General features: G+C 38.6%; 1 protein-coding gene across 19 annotated transcripts in view; it reads right to left on the bottom strand.

The window, feature by feature from the left end:
- The window catches only part of afdna (afadin, adherens junction formation factor a), a 166,956-nt gene that overhangs the window by 63,930 nt on the left and 81,210 nt on the right, over nt 1-21,816 (bottom strand). For 9 of the 19 annotated variants that reach the window (XM_065256271.2, XM_065256281.2, XM_065256273.2 and 6 more), the window contains exons 3-11: nt 21,045-21,157; nt 18,218-18,378; nt 17,466-17,626; nt 13,483-13,640; nt 9,862-9,955; nt 9,424-9,561; nt 5,900-5,941; nt 5,091-5,185; nt 4,721-4,974 (exon numbers count right to left, since the gene is read on the bottom strand). In XM_065256271.2, coding sequence (XP_065112343.1) covers nt 4,721-4,974; nt 5,091-5,185; nt 5,900-5,941; nt 9,424-9,561; nt 9,862-9,955; nt 13,483-13,640; nt 17,466-17,626; nt 18,218-18,378; nt 21,045-21,157 — 1,216 coding nt within the window. The remainder of the gene's footprint in view (nt 1-4,720; nt 4,975-5,090; nt 5,186-5,899; nt 5,942-9,423; nt 9,562-9,861; nt 9,956-13,482; nt 13,641-17,465; nt 17,627-18,217; nt 18,379-21,044; nt 21,158-21,816) is intronic. The other 10 variants (XM_065256272.2, XM_065256274.2, XM_065256284.2 and 7 more) reach the window with 3 other exon arrangements.

The following is a 21,816-nucleotide window of genomic DNA, read 5'->3' as shown; positions in this document are numbered from 1 at the left end:
GGAGTAAAAAAACTGAAATGTGAAACTTTCTTGTGCTCACGTCAAACTTTCATGTGCTCACGTCAAACTTTCATGTGCTCACGTCAAACTTTCATGTGCTCACGTCAAACTTTCATGTGCTCACGTCAAACGTTCACGTCCTCGCGTGAAACTATCCCGTCTTTGCATGAAACTATCGCGCGCACACGTGAAACTTACACTTTCACGTGCGCGCACAATAGTTTCAGGTGAGCACACGATAGCTTCACGTGAGCACGCAAAACTAAACTTTATTTTATTTTTTCTCCTTGTCCCCTTAGGGGCACCGTAAGTTATAAATGCGCTGTGCAAACATCTATTTGTGGTGGTCAATTTTCATTTTGTGGCGGACTGGGAAATAAATGAATGTATGGGAATGTACAACAACGCTATGGCGTTTAATCAGACCCAAAAGTCGCGCGCACAAAAACCACGCGCGAGCGCGAGATACAAACACTATTCGCGCGCGGACAAGCGTCCTCGCGAGCGCGCAGAACACTATCCGCGCGCGGAAAAGCGTCCCCGCGAGCGCGCAGAATACCGTTCGCGCATGGAAAAGCGTCCTTGCGAGCGCGCAGAATACAGTTCACGCATGGAAAAGCGTCCTCGCGAGAGGGCACCTCCGCTCAGCGCGCACAAATGTAGTCACGCGAGCAAAGGCTTGGATGAGCGCTCGCTCGACTCTCTCTATGCTCTCACAGCTGCACCACACGCGCTCGCTCGATCAAGATGACTTTTGGGACTTTGGGGGCGGGACATTGACTGATGTCTCCGCTTCTGTGATTGGTTGTTTGATTTGATTAGTGACACGCATGATCTCTTGTTCCACTATCCGTATCCAGTCAATCTAGGTAGAGAAAACATGTTTTAATATGACCATTATGTCGGAGTAGGTAATTTATGTTAAAACATTAGTCTTGTTTAAACCATGCAATAAGCTCCCCTTACAAAAATGAATCATGGTTTTACTACAGTTAAAACAAAAAAAAAACATGGTTACTGTAGTAAAACCATGGTAACCACAAAATAACCATGGTTTTGATTACCATGGTTTTTAAATAGTTAAACCATGGTAAGTGTAGTAAAACCATGGGGTTGCTGATAGTAATCAATACACCAAAAAACATGGTTACTACACTTTTACTACAATAAAATCATGGTTAATTTTATTAAGGGTCTAAACCAGGGGTGTCAAACATGCGGCCCGCGGGCCGGATACGGCCCGCAAAGGTGTCCAATCCGGCCCGCGTGATGATTTATACAGTATTATTAAATATTAAATACATATTTTAAAAACCCTTTTAGGCGGGTGTCTAGTTCGTTTTTAATATGAGAGACTTGCGGAAAGCAGCAAAACGCGGAACATAGACTAAACACGGTGCCCAAAAATCTTGCCGTTTTATTGTTACCGCTCCGCTAAAGATCCACTGATTCCGGTGATCCACTTCGTGTTTTCTCGCCAGCTCCGCAGCATCTCTGTGTCCACTCTCTGCCTGGAGAGTGAAGACGACAGTTTCCGAAGTTCGTTGCATTAACAGGTAGATTCATTACATTAAATCAGTTGTTAAACCGCAGAATTAGTAATTTGTCAGTATGTTTATGTATTTCTTCCGGTAATGATTTGCTGTCAGTGTTCTAAAAGTGCTAACAACTTAGCAAGCTAACAAAACCAAAATATCCACATTCTTATTTACGTTACAATGCTTGTCTAATCGATTTAATGTTCCCGATCAGATCTAAGTTAATATAAACACTAAATTTGCTGTTGTTGGCACACTTTGTAGACAAAAAATACAAAAAACACCAATGCCTTCACAAAATAATGACAGAGAACGGAAAGAGAGGCTTTTAGCAGCAGTTCAACATTGCAAACATGGATTCAAAGCTCCATCAAGCCAGCAGGTAAATCATGTTGAATATTTAGCAGATTGTCACACTTTAATTCTTATTATATTTCCCATTATAATCACTTGTCTAAATTGATGCTAGTAATATAATACATAATATTTATAATACTTTATTAAAACCATAATAATAGTACCACCCCCCATAGTGCCATTTTTGGTTTGGGCCACTGCCCCATCTAGCATTTTCTAAATGACTGTTCTCATTACAAATATATTCCAAAGAAAAGTGAATGGTTTATAAATAATTTTGGCATTAAGGCAAAAGAAGTTAAATTAAAGCTTTTCAACCTATAAGGCCAGTGGATTTTGTACAGATGTAAATTTGTGTGTATAATATACAGTATGAGTGTGACCTTATGAAATGTAGTTTTCACAGAGCTGTGTGTTTCTCTGGTTTTCTTGCTAAACAAACTAATTAATTGGTTTGTTAAGTTAATTTTAACACAATTATCAGCACACTAAGGTTTAAAAAAATTATCCGGCCCGCACTTCATGGCGTTATTTACCATCCGGCCCACAGCCTAAAATGAGTTTGACACCCCTGGTCTAAACATAACCAAACAATAATGCTCATTTTAAAGTATTCATTTTGTTTGTTGTTTAATATGTAGATCATTTAACAACCATATTATGGCAAATGAAACTCATTGGGAAACTCCAATACAACAACAAAGTAAAATTAAATGCTATTTTGACCCTGAAAAGATACAGAATAAAATATATTAATATATCTAGTTTTTTTTAGTTTTTTTTATATAAACATATACACATACATATTTATACACACCAACACTGCAGTCCATAATTTCTTTATATTGAGTTGGTGTTTGTATGTATCATTTCTGGTTATCTTTGTTTACATATTCTTTACACTATACTATTTTGTTTTGTATATTTAAAAAAATCTTACTGTTCCATTTGACATTTTTAACTATCTTACATTTATTTCTTTTATTTGTACACAGCCCAACTGAAAATGCTATACATGTACAGTCTTTGTCATGCTGATAAGGTACACTAAAATTTTAATTGTTAGATAATATCACCTTTTTTTATAAAGTTTTGTACAGGACTATACTAAAGTTTGCTAATGCTAAGTCCGAACCAACTATGTGACCTGACAATGTCAGTAGCCTACAGTATATATGCAAGATGATAAACAGTAAACATAATAAAATTGGCAATGTTGTTTGGTTTTGCAATCATTAAAATTACGTGCTCCGACATAATGGTCATATAAACGTGTCTTCTCTACCTAGATTGACTGGATACGGATAGTGGAACAAGAGATCATGCGTGTCACTAATCAAATCAAACAACCAATCACAGAAGCGGAGACATCAGTCAATGTCCCGCCCCCAAAGTCCCAAAAGTCATCTTGATCGAGCGAGCGCGTGTGGTGCAGCTGTGAGAGCATAGAGAGAGTCGAGCGAGCGCTCATCCAAGCCTTTGCTCGCGTGACTACATTTGTGCGCGCTGAGCGGAGGTGCCCTCTCGCGAGGACGCTTTTCCATGCGTGAACTGTATTCTGCGCGCTCGCGGGGACGCTTTTCCGCGCGCGGATAGTGTTCTGCGCGCTCGCGAGGACGCTTGTCCGCGCGCGAATAGTGTTCTGCGACTTTTGGGTCTGATTAAACGCCATACAACGCTTTCACTTGTATGATGTCACATGAGTAGGCAGCGCAAATATAATGACACGCCCCTCTCACTCCGAAGTGTTACTAAACTTGATAAAAAAGCTAAGCAAGCCAAAGTGAGGTGAGCTGACCCGACCTAAACCTTGGGGATTACTATGCAACCTATTATTACTATTAGGGATTCACCGATAGGATTTTTTTGGGCCGATACCGATTTAAACAGACAACTTCTGGCCAATGCCGATACCGATATTAAACACTTGTATACACTACTATACAGCTGGTCTATAAGCTAGTTTATTTCTGCATCAAATTATTTTTACTGAACATGGATTGGATCTAATTAACATTCAACTGACCAACATAATAAGAGAGGCACAAATTAAGCTAAAACAAATATAATAAGACAGCATGACAACCTTCAAAGGTGGTTTTTGCTATTCAGCATTTATTTTATTAACAACATTAACTCATTTTTTTACATATAATGGATTTCTTTATGCAGTTAATTAATAAACAATCGGTATCGGCCTTTCTCGTGCTATTGCCGATATGCCGATGGTTTCAAATTCATCAAAAATCGGCCGATAAATATCGGCGGCCGATACATCGGTGCATCACTAATTACTATGCAATGGAAAAGCGTGATATGTGACCCTGTCTGTAAAATCGATTGCCCTCAGAAGTCCTTTATTAACCCCCTGGAGCCGTGTGGATTACTTCTGTAAAGGATCGATGGACTTTATTTGGGTTTCAAATCAAAAGCACCACTTACTACCATTATAAAGCTTGCAACAGCCAAGACATTTTCTATTAATATAACAATATCGAGAATGCCTTGAGGGTGAGTAAATCATGGGGTAATTTTCATTTTTGGGTGAACTGTCCCTTTTAAAATATAGTTCCTGGCTCTTTTCAGATTTATAATGGAATTAGATAGTGCCCCATTTTTTTTAAAGCTCTGAAACAGCACACCCATTCATCAAAAACAAACTTAATAACTTTTAAATATATTATTAAATATCTTCTGAGGTGAAGCAATGGATGGCTTGAGGGTGAGTAAGATATGGGCTCATTTAAATTTTGGGGTGAATTATATTCATATTAAAACACCTTAACTTGAGTTTTACTCAGCAGCGATTGGTTAAACCGACTCACCCTGATTTGTGTCTGTCCTTCATCATAGGCCCCAGATCCCTCATGGACATGCTTTGGTCATAGCTGGGGTCCACAAATTTAAAAACATGAGTGCCTCCGAACTGCACCGTCGCACCGCTACGCAGAATCGTGGTGTCTGAGATTCGCTGTCCATCCACGAACGTCTCAGCATCCAAACTGGCCGGGGTCACGGTCACCAGCCCGTCCGCATGCATAAGGTCACAGTGGTGAGGCAGAATGCCAGGTCCAAACAACTACAATGCATACAAAAAGAGCCAAGGTTTACCTCTAGCAAACCACACGCATCCTATGCAAAGTGTTTCAAAAATCCCAAAGGCTTATGAAACATGTTAGGTTGAGTTTTTCTCACCTGGATGTTTCCATCTTCACTTCGGTCTGATCCGACCTCTGTGACGCTGTGCTGTAGTCTGTAGAGTTTGGGTTTGTCCCTCGAGTCTGAGCCATCTGCAGGGCAGTCACAGAGCGTGAAACACAACAAAAACGGCTTTCGCTCGTTTACAACGCGAATATTTTAGGTTTACTCCTGGCCAAACTAGTGCCAAAAATTATTATTCTTGAATACCACACATTAGAAATAACACATGTTGCAGATGATTCATAAAGCTCATTGAAACAAAGTCACCTTTGAAAGTTTGGGTTATTATAGATGATGATGATGGAAAGGGTTAGATTAGAATTTTAAGTGTAAATTACTGAAATGGTTTGAAAATTAGGAGCTAAGCAAATGCAAAGCGCAGTTAATAGGGCAGCAAAACGCTGAAATGTTCTTATAATATTAGGACCCAAATAGTGACTTGTTGAAAGATGCAACTATTCGAGTACTGTACAACTATTCGAGTAGATACTGTACAAGTATTAAAAATGTAAATGGTCAATATTGTTGTAATTTTTCTTATTATGAAAAAATTTATAAGGTATAAAGTGTGTTCGTCAATGACGTAAGAGTCTGGGAACTTTTTACAAACACAGGGAAAATCCCACGATCCCCTCTAGTGCCAGGCACATAATTCAAACCTTACTTTGACATACCCAACGGGTCAAATATCATTTTGCCTAAGTGTCTGTAGTTTCCCTTACAAAGTATCTGTGTGTTATAAAGAAAGCGAGAGAGGCAGAGCTGGGGAAGAGGGGTGGTAGGTGCAGGTTGGTTTGTGTTACCTTCATGATGGCGGTAGTAGTAGGCATAGTGACTTCCTCGCCCTAGGACAGGACGCATGCACGGGAGCCAGGGGCAGACACACGCACCCACACACGCCAACAACACACGAGAGAAAGAGAGAGAGAGAATAGGGAGAGATAGAAACAGAGAGGTAGCCAAAAAGTGCCAACCATAGCAAGAAAGAGAAAAAAGCACCATAAGCAAGTTGTCAGTCCGTCAGCTCTCATACACACCAGAGATGAGTACATGTCAATCAAAACTCATTTTCCCAAATCCACAAATTAAAATCTATAACCGTCATGATGACAACTAACATGTCTACACCGGATACAAACTAAAGCACTAAAGTTTTAATAAACAAATCTTTCTACACTAAGCAATACAACACACATTCAAATGAATGCTTTTCAGTAGTATCCTAAATTTTAAAAGGGCACCTATTATGCAAAATCCACATTTACAAGGTGTTTGGACAATGTGTGTGTTTGTCAGTGTGTGAACACAACCATATTACGATGAAAAAAAATCCTCCCGCTCTTTGTTTTTAATCCCTATTAAACCTAAGCAATCTCATTAGACATGTCGTTTTGATTCTCTAATCAATGTGAGGTCACATTGATAAAGCTATTCACTTACCACTAGGGATGTCAATTTATGCAATTTCCCATATTCGATGATCATTTAAATTAACGATCAATCAATCGAATAATCGTTAACAGTAATAGTGCAATAAGCCTTCACTGCAGTGGCATATAGCCAATGACATAAAAGTGTGCATAAAAACGACAGCTTCCTCACGCGAATTAAAAGATTTTATTTTGTCTAAATAACATGCTAGTGGGATTGTAAAATGAGTCAATGTAGTTGTTGTTTTGATAAAATCATCAATTTAAACTGATGAAATATAATGACTAATAGACACAGTGTATAACTCCGCCTCACATGGGCACTCTGCAACAGACGCATGAAAGTCCATGTCAAAATAACAGTTTTATTATCATCAAGTGTTATTTATCAAGTTGTTTACCTCGCTTTCCGAGTCGTTGATACACTGTTTTTAATTATATCCAAGAAGCACACAAAGGGCACTTTTCTCGTCGTCACCTCAGCTTAGACGTACTTTCAGCAAAGATTACAGAGATGGCAACCTTCCATTAGAAAACACGCAGCGCCTCAGCCAGTCAATAATGATGATCAGTGATATATGTTGCGGGCATTCAGGGTGTAACGACAGTCAGTTACAGTTTACATTTGACAGTTTCTTGCCATAATTTAAGATTACATTTTAATCTTTTCATTAAAAACGGCTTCTGGTCTCCTTCTCTGTATATAGCAGCGTTGCTATGCTAATCTTGCAGGCTTCCCTGAAGAGGATCTTTGCTTTCAGTATCCTAAACGTATTTGCATTTTCTGCATCAGATCAGATCCACTGCGGATGTCATTTCGTTGCGTTGGCAGGCAGCCAGCCAGCCAGCCTCGTCTCGCATGACGTTAAAAAGCACATGCGTGTGCTTGGCATCGAGCATCGTTGTGATCATAGCTAGTAGTTTAACTTTTGCGCGCTCGCTTAATTTTTTTTTCTCCGACTGTATGTGTTTTGCGCAGGCGCCGCACACACGTGCATGATCTTGTTTTTCTACAATCGTTAAGTTTTATCGAGTAAATTCTTATTGACAATTAATCGAAGATCGATTAATTGTTAACATCCCTAATTACCACAGTAATAACCCTCAGCGAGTTGTACTCTGTCCACTCGATACTATATCTCAGTGAGTATTTATCAGATCTATTTGAACCGGAATCCCTCACGTCTGTTTGTAAGTAAGTAAGGAGCTGTAGCTCATTTGCATTTAAAGGTACACATATTAAAGGTGCAGTGTGTAATTTTTAGAAGGATCTCTTGACAGAAATGCAAAATAATATACAAAACTATATTATCAGGGGTGTTTGAAAACGTTTCATAATGAACCGTTATGTGTTTATTACCTTAGAATGAGATGTTTTTATTTACATACACCGAGGGGCCCCTTACATGGAAGTCGCCATTTTGTGCCGCCATGATTTTACAGAAGCTTTTAACTGACAAACTTTTTTACCAAGTTGTCTCTGGCGATGACATGTTTTTTCCGGTGGCGGCTACCGTAGCTTCTCTATGTGTTTCAAAAGCGAGAGGCGAGCAGTGGACTGAGCCATTGGTTGCAATTCGTAACCTCACCACTAGATGCCGCTAAAACGTACAAACTGCACCTTTAAGGCCCAATCCCATTTCTCTGTCTTAACCCTTCCCCTTACACCTTCCTTTATTTTGCACGTTCATGTGAGAGTAAGGGCCATCCCAATTGGGCCTTACTCTCACGTGAATGTGCAAATTTTAGGGGAAGGGGGAAGGGAAAGGGGTAAAACAGAGAAATGGGATTGGGAATAAAACTATGCCATAATAAATAATCTGTGGGGTATTTTGAGCTGAAACTTCACAGACACATTCTGGGCACACCTGAGATTTATATTACATCTTGTAAAAAGGTCATAGTAGGTGCCCTTTAAATAATATTTTTATCAAAATTCTTCAAAAAATTTAGCAATTTATTATTTATCCATTTTCCAGTTGCTGATATCTGGCTTCTTGATCTTACTACGTCTAGCATTCTAAGGCAGGAAGGCATCAATGAATGTCCCAATCCAATGTTTGCTTCACTTCCTGACTCCTGATACCTTCATCGTCTTGTCCCACAATTCTATGTGTGGCCATGAGCAGGGAATGTGATTGAAAAAAAAATGGCGGCCAAGAAAGCGGTTGGATCACAAATTTAGTGTAAATAAAGTTATATTTTAACTTTTTTAAACATTTTAGTTGCATTTCTAGCGAAAAATTAGTATTACACATTTTTGAATATTTTTTTTAAAAAAAGGCAGTGCGTTGTCAAGCGTTTAAAGCGCTTTTGGGGTGATTAGCCCCTTACGCTGCTTATAAAGGCTGTCCGAATGCGTTTCTGCATGAGGCAGCAAGGTTTCGGACGCAGCCACAGTATTTCGATGTTTCTAGCATAGAGACAATTGATAAAAAAAGTTGTGGCGTGCCATGACGTCACTGGCTTCTGGTGTAGAGACATGTTATACCATACCTACTAATCATGACTGTATTGCTCAAGTTGTGCAGTTTAAAAGCATTGGTTATGAACAAACACCTACAGGGTTAGTTGTTAGACCGTAGCTCATGGCAAGGCAAGCAGGGAGAGGTACAGTATGCAAGCAGCAGTTAGATAGAGGCAGTATTAGTGCCAGGGTCAGATCTAAATGATGTGAAAACAACTTGAAGACGTTGACTCGTGTCTACGGCAAACACCCAGCTTCGCTTTGGCATCATTTGATAGCCAACGTGAGCTTCTCCTTTCATGCGTGAATGTCAGTGGCTTGTTCTTCACAGTTGTCAGGTCTAACGTAAGCTTAGATCAGCACGACTGATCTAAGAACAGCTATCCTACCCCCCAATAAACCCTGGGTGTCATGTTATAGTGTGTGTCACCTGGGCTGAGTTCAACCAGGTAGGGAAGTTTCTCTGGGGGAATGGATCCAGGTTGCGGTCCCATCCTGTTGTCAAGTTTACGTCCTTTTCTTGGAACATTGTCTGGAGGTCGCTTTTTTAGCTGGAACACGAGGGCCTCTGAAAATAATATACGTGATGTAATGTCACATAATAGTCAAAAGGGGGCAATATAAGCTGGTGAGATATGCATTTTGACAAAGGTACACTACTAGTTCTTTTTTAATATTTTTTCAAATTTTAGAGTAATAGTAAATGTACCAATGGGAAATATGTTGAGAGTAAAAAATGGAAAATAAAAAGCCAAGTAAATAAACAATGTTATACTTGAAAGACACTACAATGAAGTACTCCTGGTACTTTACTCTCCAACATGCTTTCAATTTTCTTTCAAATAAGAAATGCCCATAGCAGCCAGACCTTTATCGCTCGTCCAGTCTCTAAGGATCTGCAGAGGACAATCGTTGTCATCCAGGATGGTCTCCTTCACTGGTTTATCATTTACGTGAATCACCTGCAAACAAACATACGTCAAGATCAGCAAAAGGTTTTGCATAACCAGAGCCTAAAGACTGGTGCACATTGCATCCCACCCCAAGTATACAACACAATTTTGCCACGTGTGTCTTGTTGTCTAGCTGCACAAATTATGCTAGCAAAGTTTGACATGATGTTGCAGGTAAACACAGACATTTTAAGAGACACCCCGGCTTTATGGTCGAATTTTGCACGTAATTAAGAAGTCGTGATAGGAGAGATTTTGAAAAGATTATGTGCCAATACTACTCAGCAAAACTCAAAGTGATTGGTTAAGGGGACAACAGAATGAGCGGATCAAACAGCTCAAGGTTGATGCTGCTGTATGAATGTTTGTCATGTGCTGACAGCCGAGATTAGACCAGCTACTCTCCTCTCCTCCTCCGTTCTCCCACGTAAACGTCTTTTTTCTTCTGTACCGTGGTAAACGTACAGAACCGCACACTTTAATAAATCTCAAAGCGAAGAGGTGAAGCACATGTCAGCTGCTGACTTTAATCTGAAAGACAAATCGCGCAGCGGCCTGATGAAATATGCCAGATCCGATAAGGGGAGGTATCTGCGGAAAACGCCGGACACGACGGGGGCATTCAATCAGCTTAATAACTCGGGGTCATGCTGTAACACAGTGCAGCCAGAACATGGTAAGCTACGTTCCAAATCACAATATGCTGCTTAGCTTTCAGGGCATGCATCCTAACTCCAACTAAACCTCAAAAGCGACAGACTTGAAATGCTCTACATAGGTAGTAACCGTTTTTGTAGCTCAATAGTAGAACATTGTGTTAACAGTGCAAAGGTCATGGGTCACGAGATAAAACGCATACCTTGAAAACAACGCAAGTCCCCTTGGATAAGTGACTTACAACTGATGCACACACAAATATGAACCTATTAACAGCTGATTTCACTCATCCGCCATCTTGGATGAAATCTTGCTGCATTAAATTCTGGGATTCATGTCTCCTCAAAGGGTCCCTAGACATTATATATGTAGACGCCTCATAGACTGACGCTGCCTATTGGAGCTGACGTGTCAGCACGTCCGCCATCTTGGATGGTTTCCAAAAGCGCCCCCTACATTTATTTTTTACTGATAAAGGTCTATCCCAACTACAATAATCATAACTCCCCGATTTTCACACGGTTTGGTTACACGATAGTTACGATGACATAATATTATAAATGGTAAAATGACCCAAATTATTGTTCAATCTTACTTGTGAACCGTAATCCCATGTGATCTGGTATCAAAACTGCACCGGTAATTCACAAAATACGGGCATAGTTACTTGTCTCCATTGACTCCGATTAACTCTGGTGCTAGCGTAGAGTCAGTAGACCCAACCAATATGGCAGAGACGCCGGATTACGTTCCAGCACATCATAAGGTGTTTACGTATATAATGTCTATGTAAGGGTCCATACAATATTACCTTATACTTTGTCCAAAAGACGGGCATGCAGAAGGAAGGAATTAAAAATGATTGAGAATAAATCTGTTAAATTACAGGGTATATACAGCAATCCTTAAGTTAAATTTACTACTTTTTAATACCTTTTTTACTTTACTTTCAGAATAGTTTTTAAAACCATCACGACACTGAATTGCAAGTGTTAATCAGCGACCTTTCTATTATTTACACAGATTTTGATATATACAACATACAAAAAGAATAGACATGGATTAAAGTGAAAAAAATTCTTCTGACTGAAATGTTTTTCAGGCCAAGTCATTTTCCTTTAACTTACACTTTATGTAGGCGAGACCAATAGCATTTTAAGGGGAGATTTTGCCATGAATTCCACATTGAAGTCTCCTGTGGCATATATAGGTAACTGTAGTTTGCAGGGCATTTTGGATTAAGGCGAAACAGCTAAATAACTCACTATATAAAAAGAAAACATGAATATCACCACCTTTTATTAATTATTTATTAATTTTAAATTTATTTATTTTAGCATTTACTAATAATTTAAATAAAAAGTTGAAACTGTTAACATTAGTGAATGCACCATGAACTATGGTCAATTACTGTAATGACTTAAACAAGAATTAATTAATGCTTATATACTCTATATTTTTCATTGTTTGTTCATGTTATATAATGCATTTACTAAAGTGAACAAATACAACTTATTCATATTATTCAGTAGACATAAACGAATAATCCAGGGTCTGTTCTGTTCACACAACAGATTACAGTCACAGCTCTAATAAAGTAACGTTATGTATGAATATAAACCCTGAATGAGCAACTCGAGTCAAACTCGTGTACAATTCGCACAGGATGTCTGTAACCATAGTGACAGTTGTAAATTGAATGACTGTACCTTTATCAACAAAATATTATGTTAGAATAGAGGCAGCGCTGATGTGCTATTTTATGTGCAATGTTTCTGCTGTTTACTTTCTCCTAAGACCTAAATGGTTGTGTTTATATGAGGATATTTGCAAAGATGGGATTTTTGAGGCATATGTGTTATTTAAGGCCAATAAAGCGGCAAAAAATCTCACAACACAAGCTCAATGAGAAGCACTGTTGTTTGTGTTTGAATGGCTTAAAATCACTTGTTTTTAAACTGCTGTGCTTAAATATATGTACAAATGTTACGTTTTTGTGACGACCACACACAAATGCAACTGCAAGAACCGACCGGTGGATGACATCAAAGTCCCGCGAGAGCATTTCGGAAGCAGTCTCCTCTTATGATTCCTCGTCAATCGCTCTCACGGGATTTGGATGTCATTGTCATCTGCCTCTTGGTTCTTGTGGCGCCACATGAAGTTTACCCACGAGTTTAACAAACCCGTTGTATCAGCCACTGGCTAGATCAGCATAGCATTAAAAAACGTGACGCGGATGATCACGTACGTGAAAAATCATTTACCCTAGAATACAGAACCGCTAACGTAAGTCATACTGTGCAGACACGCAAGTTACCTGGCTGTTTGGGTTTCTTAGCCCACGAACTGAAAGGCTTGCCAATCTTCATCATTTCGCTAAGCCAAGTCAATCTCCATTGGTCTTTTACACCTTTATCGATCTTCAAAACATCGGAGCCTTCTTGCATTATAAGTTTGACCATGCTAGCTTAAATAAAGTTTTACCTCAGCTTAACGTGATGCAGTCAGAAAACCCGGAGTGGATCCGGTGCGTAGTGATTACAGAACGCTTACAGTGGAGAGAGGAACGTGATTTGGCTCCACCCCAGGCTTTGATCACATCACAGAGACGAAAGATCTTTGATTATGTGCCCAGATATGCTAAAGCCCATATTTTAATAAACTAACGCGAACGCAGATAGAATTTCAATCAGAATAGGACACCTGATAGTTTGAAAAAAATAATACCTAATCTGGAAAAAAATAATACCTCTAAGCCAAATTTAACACTTGTAATGGCCTTAAGTTTGACAATTCTGATTTATCACTTTTTAATACTTTTTAAAACCCCGCGGATACCCTGAATTAGAGAAGTTGTGCTGGAGTTTGTTTCACACCTGTGCAATGCAGTAATCTCTAGGATTCTCCTTCTCCAGACCGTATTTCTCCAGGGCTTCGGCCACGGCAAAGTCCGCCATATCTGTAGTCGAGAGCAGGATGGTTTTGTAGGGAATGTTGGGCTTCAGGCTGTCGGCATAGATCCTTAGGGTTCCCCCTAATAGAGAAAGCGAAAAGGTGTGTTAAAATCTGTAAATGGATAACATGAAAAATTATCGTTATATTTTGGTTCTAGTCTCCTTCCTTTCAAGATTCTGCTCGTTTTATTGTTAACCAATAAAAAAAAACTTCCTTCAAAGGCTACATGATGTAAAGCCACTTTATTAGAGGTGCGACGAGATCAAATATGTATCGTATTAATTATGTCACAAGACTTCTTGCGGAGGTCAAATTCTGTACGTTTCTCAAACAAAAGGCTGTATCATTTGGAGGTCGCATTTGTAGACTGCACTGCATACATCATAAAGAGAATATTAACTATTAATAAAGTTCATTATTATATTTAACATTTTTATTTGCGTTAAATTTAATGCAACTTTCACGCTTTCAAAACGAAACTACAGAGAACACCCGCAGTAGTTTTATCAATGAAAGACTAAAAATAGCGCTGTTCATCGTATGTTCAGGCCAGAAGTCAAAAAAGACGTAAAACTTGTGTTTAATACCTCAGATTAGATAAAGTGGCGGAGAGAAGGCGGTCGCGTGTGGCTGTTCGAACACATTCAACCACATTTGCGTTCCGCAAATCAAATAAAAATCAAATAACTTCATTATCAACTAGCAAAATAATTGTTAGGGACAGTCCTAGATTAGTTAAAACATTTTAAAATAATATGATTTCAATTTACCATTTATTTATTTTATCATTGAGGATTTCTTAAAAAGTATAAAAATCTCGTCTTGTCTCATTCCAGTGTCTCGTCTCGTGGATTAAGTGTCTCGTCACACCCCTACACTATTTTTGTATAAAATATCCAAAAACCACTAGCACATTGTGACATTTCATGGAGTTGTGTACTTACATTATCCCAACAGTTCCCAAACATTTGTCAATCCAGAGAAATTTTTATTTTATTTTAAATAATAACTCGTCCTTGTCTCACTTGTAATTGCCGCTCTTTTAGTGACTTGATATTCGCACTATCCTGTGTTTCTGGTTGTAAAACTGTAGGCAACACCGTTACAAACTAAGTAGTGACGTTAAATACTTTTTAAACTCTCGTCCACCAATAAACATCACAATTCACCAACATCATATTTGTCATCATTAAATCAAATCACTTATATTCGCACCGACCAATCAAAAAACTATCCAGTTGCTTCTCAGACACAGGGTGGCATTTTCAACTATTTAACTTCAAGTAAGGACTTAACATAAGTACCTTTGTGTCACACCGAGTTACAAAAACATCAGAAGCAGACATATGTTATTATTCTGATTACATAAACTTGGCAAAGCACACGTGTGTCTGTCCAGGATATAAAAGCTATTTTAAACAGTTTAACGGTGAGGTCTGGAACTAGTTCCCAGACACTTTTGTTGGTTCTTCGGCTGAGGTCTGATGATTCGACCAGTGCAATGGAGATGTCTGAGGTCTGAAGACTGTATAAAAAGCCTTTGGTTTAGCTCTTTAATGCCCTCAGGTGGAACTTTTCATTTTAAAAATTATAGGTTTCAATTTCCAAACACAGACACTGCTGACATCATACTGCATGAATAACAAACAGGTCCAAACTATCTCACAGACACACGTGAATAAAACAAACACTAGTTCAACCGTCCTGCAATACTGACCGAAAGCAAACCCCGATAAAGAAAATCTGAAATTTATTTGCTACACTGTATTGGACACTTTTAAACCACACAACCATAATCTTTTCACGCTTCAACTACACAACCATACTCTATTCGAAACATTTCAAGGTCTAAAAGCTTAGTCCATTTTCTTAAAAAAATCCAGATAATTTAGGAAAACATTCCAGGATTTTTCTCATTTTAATGGACTTTAATGGACCCCAACACTTAACAGTTTTAATGCAGTATAAAATTGCAGTTTTGTAGGACTCTAAATGATCCCAAACAAGGCATAAGGGTCTAATCTAGTGAAACGATTGTCATTATTGGCAAAAAAGCAAGTTTAAACCACAACTTGACGACAACCTGTGGCGCTTTACATATATAAAACACACATTTGCGGACCATTTTAAACGATAAACTGACACAAAGACATGAATTAGTTGTATTTCACATACAACAACGTCGGAACGGTCCTCTTTCTTCACACTTGTAAACACTGGGGCATAGTTTTGCATACGTCATCCGTGACCTCTTGACGTGATGACGTATTGCGTGAGGTCGCGCTGGCGCGTCACACCACCGGAGGAAGACGAGAAGTTGTGGTTATTTGCATATTTTTTATTTTTCTTGCCAAAAAATGATGTTATCGTTTCACTAGATAAGACACTTATGCCTCGTTTGGGATCGTTTAAAGTCCTTTGAAACTGCAATTTTAAACTGCATTAAAACTGTTAAGTGTTGGGGTCCATTAAAGTTCATTAAAATGAGAAAAATCCTAGAATGTTTTCCTCAAAAAACAAAATTTCTTCTCAACTGAACAAAGAATCACATCAACATTTTGGATGACATGGTGGTGAGAAAATTATCTGTTTTTTTAAAGAAAATGGACTAATCCTTTAAATAGACTAGAGCCCGACTGATATGCATTTTTTTGGGCCGATGCCGATACAGATATTAGGGAGTAAAAAAAGACCGATAACGATATATCGGCCGATATTCTTTATGTGTATATTATAGTACAGTACACATATACTACAGTATATTATACTACAGCAGGCTACTGTACATATAATATACTATATACATAAACAGAATATACTATATATAAATACTTTTTTTGCAATGATCACTCACAAATGTGGTGATCAAACACTTAAAATGACGTGACAAAGATGTAATATAGGCAGGTGTGTTTTACAAGTTAACAATAAACTTTATTATCCAAAATGATTCTGATATAAGTGCACAAAACAGTAAACTTGACCAATTATAAATAACTTTAAAACACAAACAAAACAAAATACATATAACTTAAATGATTGTCAGTTTTGACGAGAATAATGTTATATTTGGCTTATTTTGAAAATGGAAACTTACAAAGTCATTGTTTATTAGCTTTACAATAAGTTATGTACTTTACAAATTAATTAGAAACTTACCGTTAAGACGACAATGCTTGACTTGCTGACAACATAATGATGTAGGCTTATGTTTAATGCACTGCACAACGTTTTTATAACACGAACCCACAGTGTTCTGCCGGGACTTTAAACTTTTATAAAACTAAAGCGTCTTCTCTCCGCATCTTTAATTTAACGAGGGTGTAAAGTTGTGTGAGCTTATTTAATCAATTGCTTTGAAATGAGCATGTTCAGTAACAGCACAAGCAGCTGTACTCCCACAGACTGCGCGTCAGTTAAAGCGCGTCCTTTCTCCGCCTCGCGTCATTTCTTCCGCTTGAGTTTTAAACAACTCGGAAGTGAACAAAAGAGACAGATTAAAAACACCAAATGTAAACCGAAATGTGTCTTTCTCGCCCACTTATTATACAATCAACCACAGCGCGTCTTAATACCAGGTGTAAAATGTTGTGAAGAAACCGCATGGCTGCCTCCACCTGAACTGAGAGACTGACGTGAAGGGGGGTTGGCTGGTGTCACTACAGTGGGTGACCTGGGTCACCATTAGCAACCAGTAGGGCGCACTCTGCTGGACAAACAAGTGCTTACATCTTTCAAAAGCATTTAATGTCTTCTGTAAGGAACGTTCATATCGGCTTCGTATCTGCGGCTTATACGCCGATACAGATATATCTGTGACAGGCTCATATCGGCCGATAAAATCGGCAAAACGATAAATCGGTCGGGCTCTAAAATAGACACTGTGTGTGTACAGTCCACAGACCTGAGTCAGGCCGACCGTCACCGCTGCGAAACTCCTGCATCCTCTTCTCCAACTTCTGCTGTCGTCTCCTCTTCATCACCACCTCGGGGTTAGAGATGGTACGTGTAAAGCTGGTCTCTGGCATATCTTTATATACCTCAGCAGCCAACCTCGAATTCTCACTGTTAGGAGAATATGACATCAACAATGAAAACACAAATACACTTTTATAAAAAAAACAGTATAAGGTGTTATACAGGCACAAAAATGCATGGTACTGTAGCTCAACTTAAGCACACACAAAGAAAAAATCTTTACACTATGTCCCAGCTTGTCACAAATGTTCTGGTTTTGTAAAAAACAACACAAACAGAAATTAAATGCCCTGATGTGGTTAGACAAAATAATAGTTTTTTGTTGTTGCCCTAGTTTAAAGTGTATTCTGACGTGTGAATGTCAAGCAGTTTTAAGTACTCACTAAAAAACAATACTGCAAACGTGAAAAACAAACCTACGCAGCCACCAAAAACACATCTTTATGCACCACTGACGGTCACAGCTGGTTAAAACAAAAAACTAGCATAGCGCAGATGTGTTTCTGAGTATCGCTTTATTCTTACGCCAACTTTTTTATTGACTGTTGCTCTTGAGTGCTTCACAAACCACCATATAAAAGAGAGCATTTTTTCTCTTCAGGAATTAAACAGAAAAGAGTCCTTAAAAGAGAAAACACCCTGAAGATTACTGTGTGACGGCTGGAATATCTCGCTCACCCGTCCTCACGGTTCAGCACGGGCTCGTCCCCGTCAGGAATTCTTGCGAAGGCCTCCTTCTCTCTCTTCTTTTCTTTCTTCTTCTCTTTCTTGGAGAGCGTTCTTTTGAAGTTCTGGATCACCCCATCCTTTTCCTTTTCAGGGCCATTCGTCAGTGCTCTCTGTTGGAGATGAATGAAATAAGACAGAGCAGGACATCAATATGAAACTTATGACCAGATCCACATGGAGCATACACCTGCACATCCTTAAAACGACCTCAGATTAAAAACACTCTTTATAACATCAGAAATCATTTGATTACTGCACTTCATTAAAGGGCACATATTATGCCCATTTTTACAAGATGTAATATCAGTCTCAGGTGTGCCTAGAATATGTCTGTAAAGTTTCAACTCAAAATACCCCACAGATTATTTGTTTTTAGGATGTGTTTTTTTAAAGTGCTGTTTTCGTGCCTGTACCTTTAAATGCAAATGAGCTACAGCTCCTCACTCCCTTACCAAACATACAGAGTCTGCTTTTGGTTAAAACAGATTTGATTCCTGTGAATGAAGTCTGAGAGAATAGTAGCCACACTAGATCAACCTGTCAGTCAGAGTTGGGGGAGGGGCTTTGTTTGTGTGACATCACATTAACAAGAGAATCAATACAGCATGTTTAACTCCTTCCACACCATAGACAACTTATCTTCATCAACTGATGCCGCGTTCCAGGCAACCTGTAACTCGCAAATAACAACTTCAAAACCATGACTCACAACTCTGAACTGGGAGTACATCGATCTAAAAAGAGTTCACGGGTGGGAAGTCACGGGTTTGACTGCCGTTCCAGTGAACTTTCACAGGTAGAAGGTTGTAAAAACACGGGTTACAGTCTGCCTGAAACGCATACTCCCAGTTCAAAGTCGTGAGTCGTGGTTTTGAAGTCGTGATTCACGGGCTCAAAAACCTGCCTGGAACGCAGCATAAGAGAAAACAATTCCCTGCCAATGACGAGTTTTTACGGCAATTCATATTTTCACTATTATCCAACAGGTGGAGGTCTTATCCAACTTATAAAAACTGAAGCATCCACTAAGGCCAAACAGTAAAAACTCTGTGTATGTTTTGATCATCGCTCTGAATCTGATCTCTAACAAAATTTCTTCACAAAAATGCAATTACCTTACAAAATTTGGTATTTTAACTCTTTCACAGCCAGTGTTTTTTTAAAAAGTTGCCAGCCAGCGCCAGCGTTTTTCATGATTTTCACCAAAGTTTAATGCCTTCCAGAAAATGTTCTTCTTTAAATATATAAACAAACAATATATCAAATGAAACAACAGACCCTCTGCTTTAAAAAAAAAACAAAAACCGTTTCATCCTACCTTCAGTGGTTCTTTTGTAATCAGCAGGTTTCCATTTTTGTGACGGACTTTTCATAGAGATCCCATTCAGAGCGATCTTTAAAACAGACACGGACATGCAGCCGGTTGCCATAGGGCAATACTTCCGGGTTTAAAAAGTTGCGGTATGCCACCTGGTGGATAATAGCGGTATTGCGGAAAGACGGAAAATCTCGTCATTGGCAGGGAAGCGTTTTCTCTTGATTGACGAGATATCTCGTCAATGGCGGCGAAAGAGTTAAAAAAAAACACTCCATATTTTTTTTATTATTATTTTGAAAGCAGAGGGTCTACCCTTAAATGTGATATATTGTATGTTTTTATATTTAAAAAAGAAAATGTTGTGATTAAACATTTGTGAAAATCATAAAATATGCTGGTGCTGGCTGGCAACTTTTTTTAAAACGCTGGTGAGGAAAGAGTTAATTAGACTGTTTGGTTTAATAGGGATTAAAAAAAATAAAGTGGGTGGATTTTTTTATTGTAGGGTTATTGTGTTCACACACTAGCAACACACATTTATGTCCAAACACCTTGTAAAAGTGGATTTTTGCACATTTAATAAAAGAAAAAAATATTTTAAATAAACTACATTTCTGGCTAAGCCAATTTTTCCCACAGATGGACAACCTCTGTGGGAAATATATGATTTCTTTGCCGCAAACCAATGTCTGTGTCAACTCAACAACAGGGCGGCCCATCATCCTCCACAGCGCTGGCAGATGGCACAAAAGTGCTTCAACTCCATCATAAAATGGTTGAGCTGAGAGTCACTGAAGAGTAAAGTTTATTCTCAGTAAGGGGGCGAGATAAATTTCTGATACACACAAAGTCACAGACACTTTCCCACACTTATTTTTACATTTCTTTTGGGAGCTTTGATGCACAGAGAGAGAAAGAGAGAGAGAGAGAGAGAGAGAGAGAGAGAGAGAGAGAGAGAGAGAGAGAGAGAGAGAGAGAGAGAGAGAGAGAGAGAGAGAGAGACTCAGAGCACATCCCATAACAACTTATCATTTGGATGCCAAATATCTTCATGCATTGAGTTGCGAGGGATTGCTGTACAGATGAGTAAACTGTGCAAAGGTAAATCAAACTGAATAATGTTTTAAATAGTGGATTAGTTGGGTTACAATAAGTACTTGGATAGTCGTTTTTTGTCATCCTAACACAGTCAACTGCACCAATGTGAAGCCAAAAACAGAAACAAGTAAATCTGCAGCAAGCATGAAGCCCCACTAAAGAAAAAAATTTAACACGTTTTTGGTTTCCATGTAACCAACTTCTATACTCCAGCGGGAGCTGATGGAGACAATGGTTTGAGGGGTTATCAGAATAGCCGGGGACTTGAGAAGCTACTCCTACAGTACATAATCAAACCCTGACTGAACTGTCACAAAGCTACATAATTTAACTAGCTACATAACAATAAAGTTTGCTCACTTTGGGCATGATGTCATTCTCGTTCTTGAGGACGAAGCGTCCCTCTCTGTCGTCTTTGTTCCAGTTGAGCTGCACGACCAGTGGTTTCTCATCCAGGTCCAGTTTCCTCTCTTCTGTCAAAGAAAAAAAATGTACCAGTCAGAATTTTGTGTCAAAGTAGATGCATTACTGAAGCTATCAAAAACTGAAGAGCTGTTCTTATTTTTAAAGACACTGTGGCAAGAAATAAAAGCTTATATTGGATGTACAATATGTTGGGCCTTGGGCAACATTATGTAAATTGTGCATAAATCTATAGGGGAGAGCAGGGCACAAGGTAAAGCTTTTTGGTTTTGCTCAATCATTCAAAAAATATTTGAGTTTGATTAATTATATTTTTACACAAGCAACACACACATCTCTGCTACAAATTAACATTTGAAGTTTGTTTCTAGTACTTAACATTTTTGGACAATTACACGAAAAGTGACAGAAGTGCAAACGTTACAACTTACCCAATAAGTGGGGTTAATAGTAACAGGCAGGGGGTTAGTTGTAACACGTGCTAAGAATTAAGTTTGCAGGCAAATATTTCACTACTATTTTGTCTATATACATTTATTTATTCTATTTTGTCTATATACATTCATTTTATTATGATTTCATGACCTTATTCAATCAATATTAAAAATATGAACAAAAATTAATTGGACACGGTTTTTGATAAGACCGGCACATTTATTTTGTTGGCAGCCAGCAATCATTCGTGTGTAGCCTATTTAAAACAACGGCA

Source organism: Paramisgurnus dabryanus, chromosome 12 (assembly GCF_030506205.2).
Source record: "Paramisgurnus dabryanus chromosome 12, PD_genome_1.1, whole genome shotgun sequence".
NCBI classification, from domain to species: domain Eukaryota; kingdom Metazoa; phylum Chordata; class Actinopteri; order Cypriniformes; family Cobitidae; genus Paramisgurnus; species Paramisgurnus dabryanus.
Note: the sequence above shows the minus strand (reverse complement) of the source record. Positions and strands in the feature narration are given on the sequence as shown.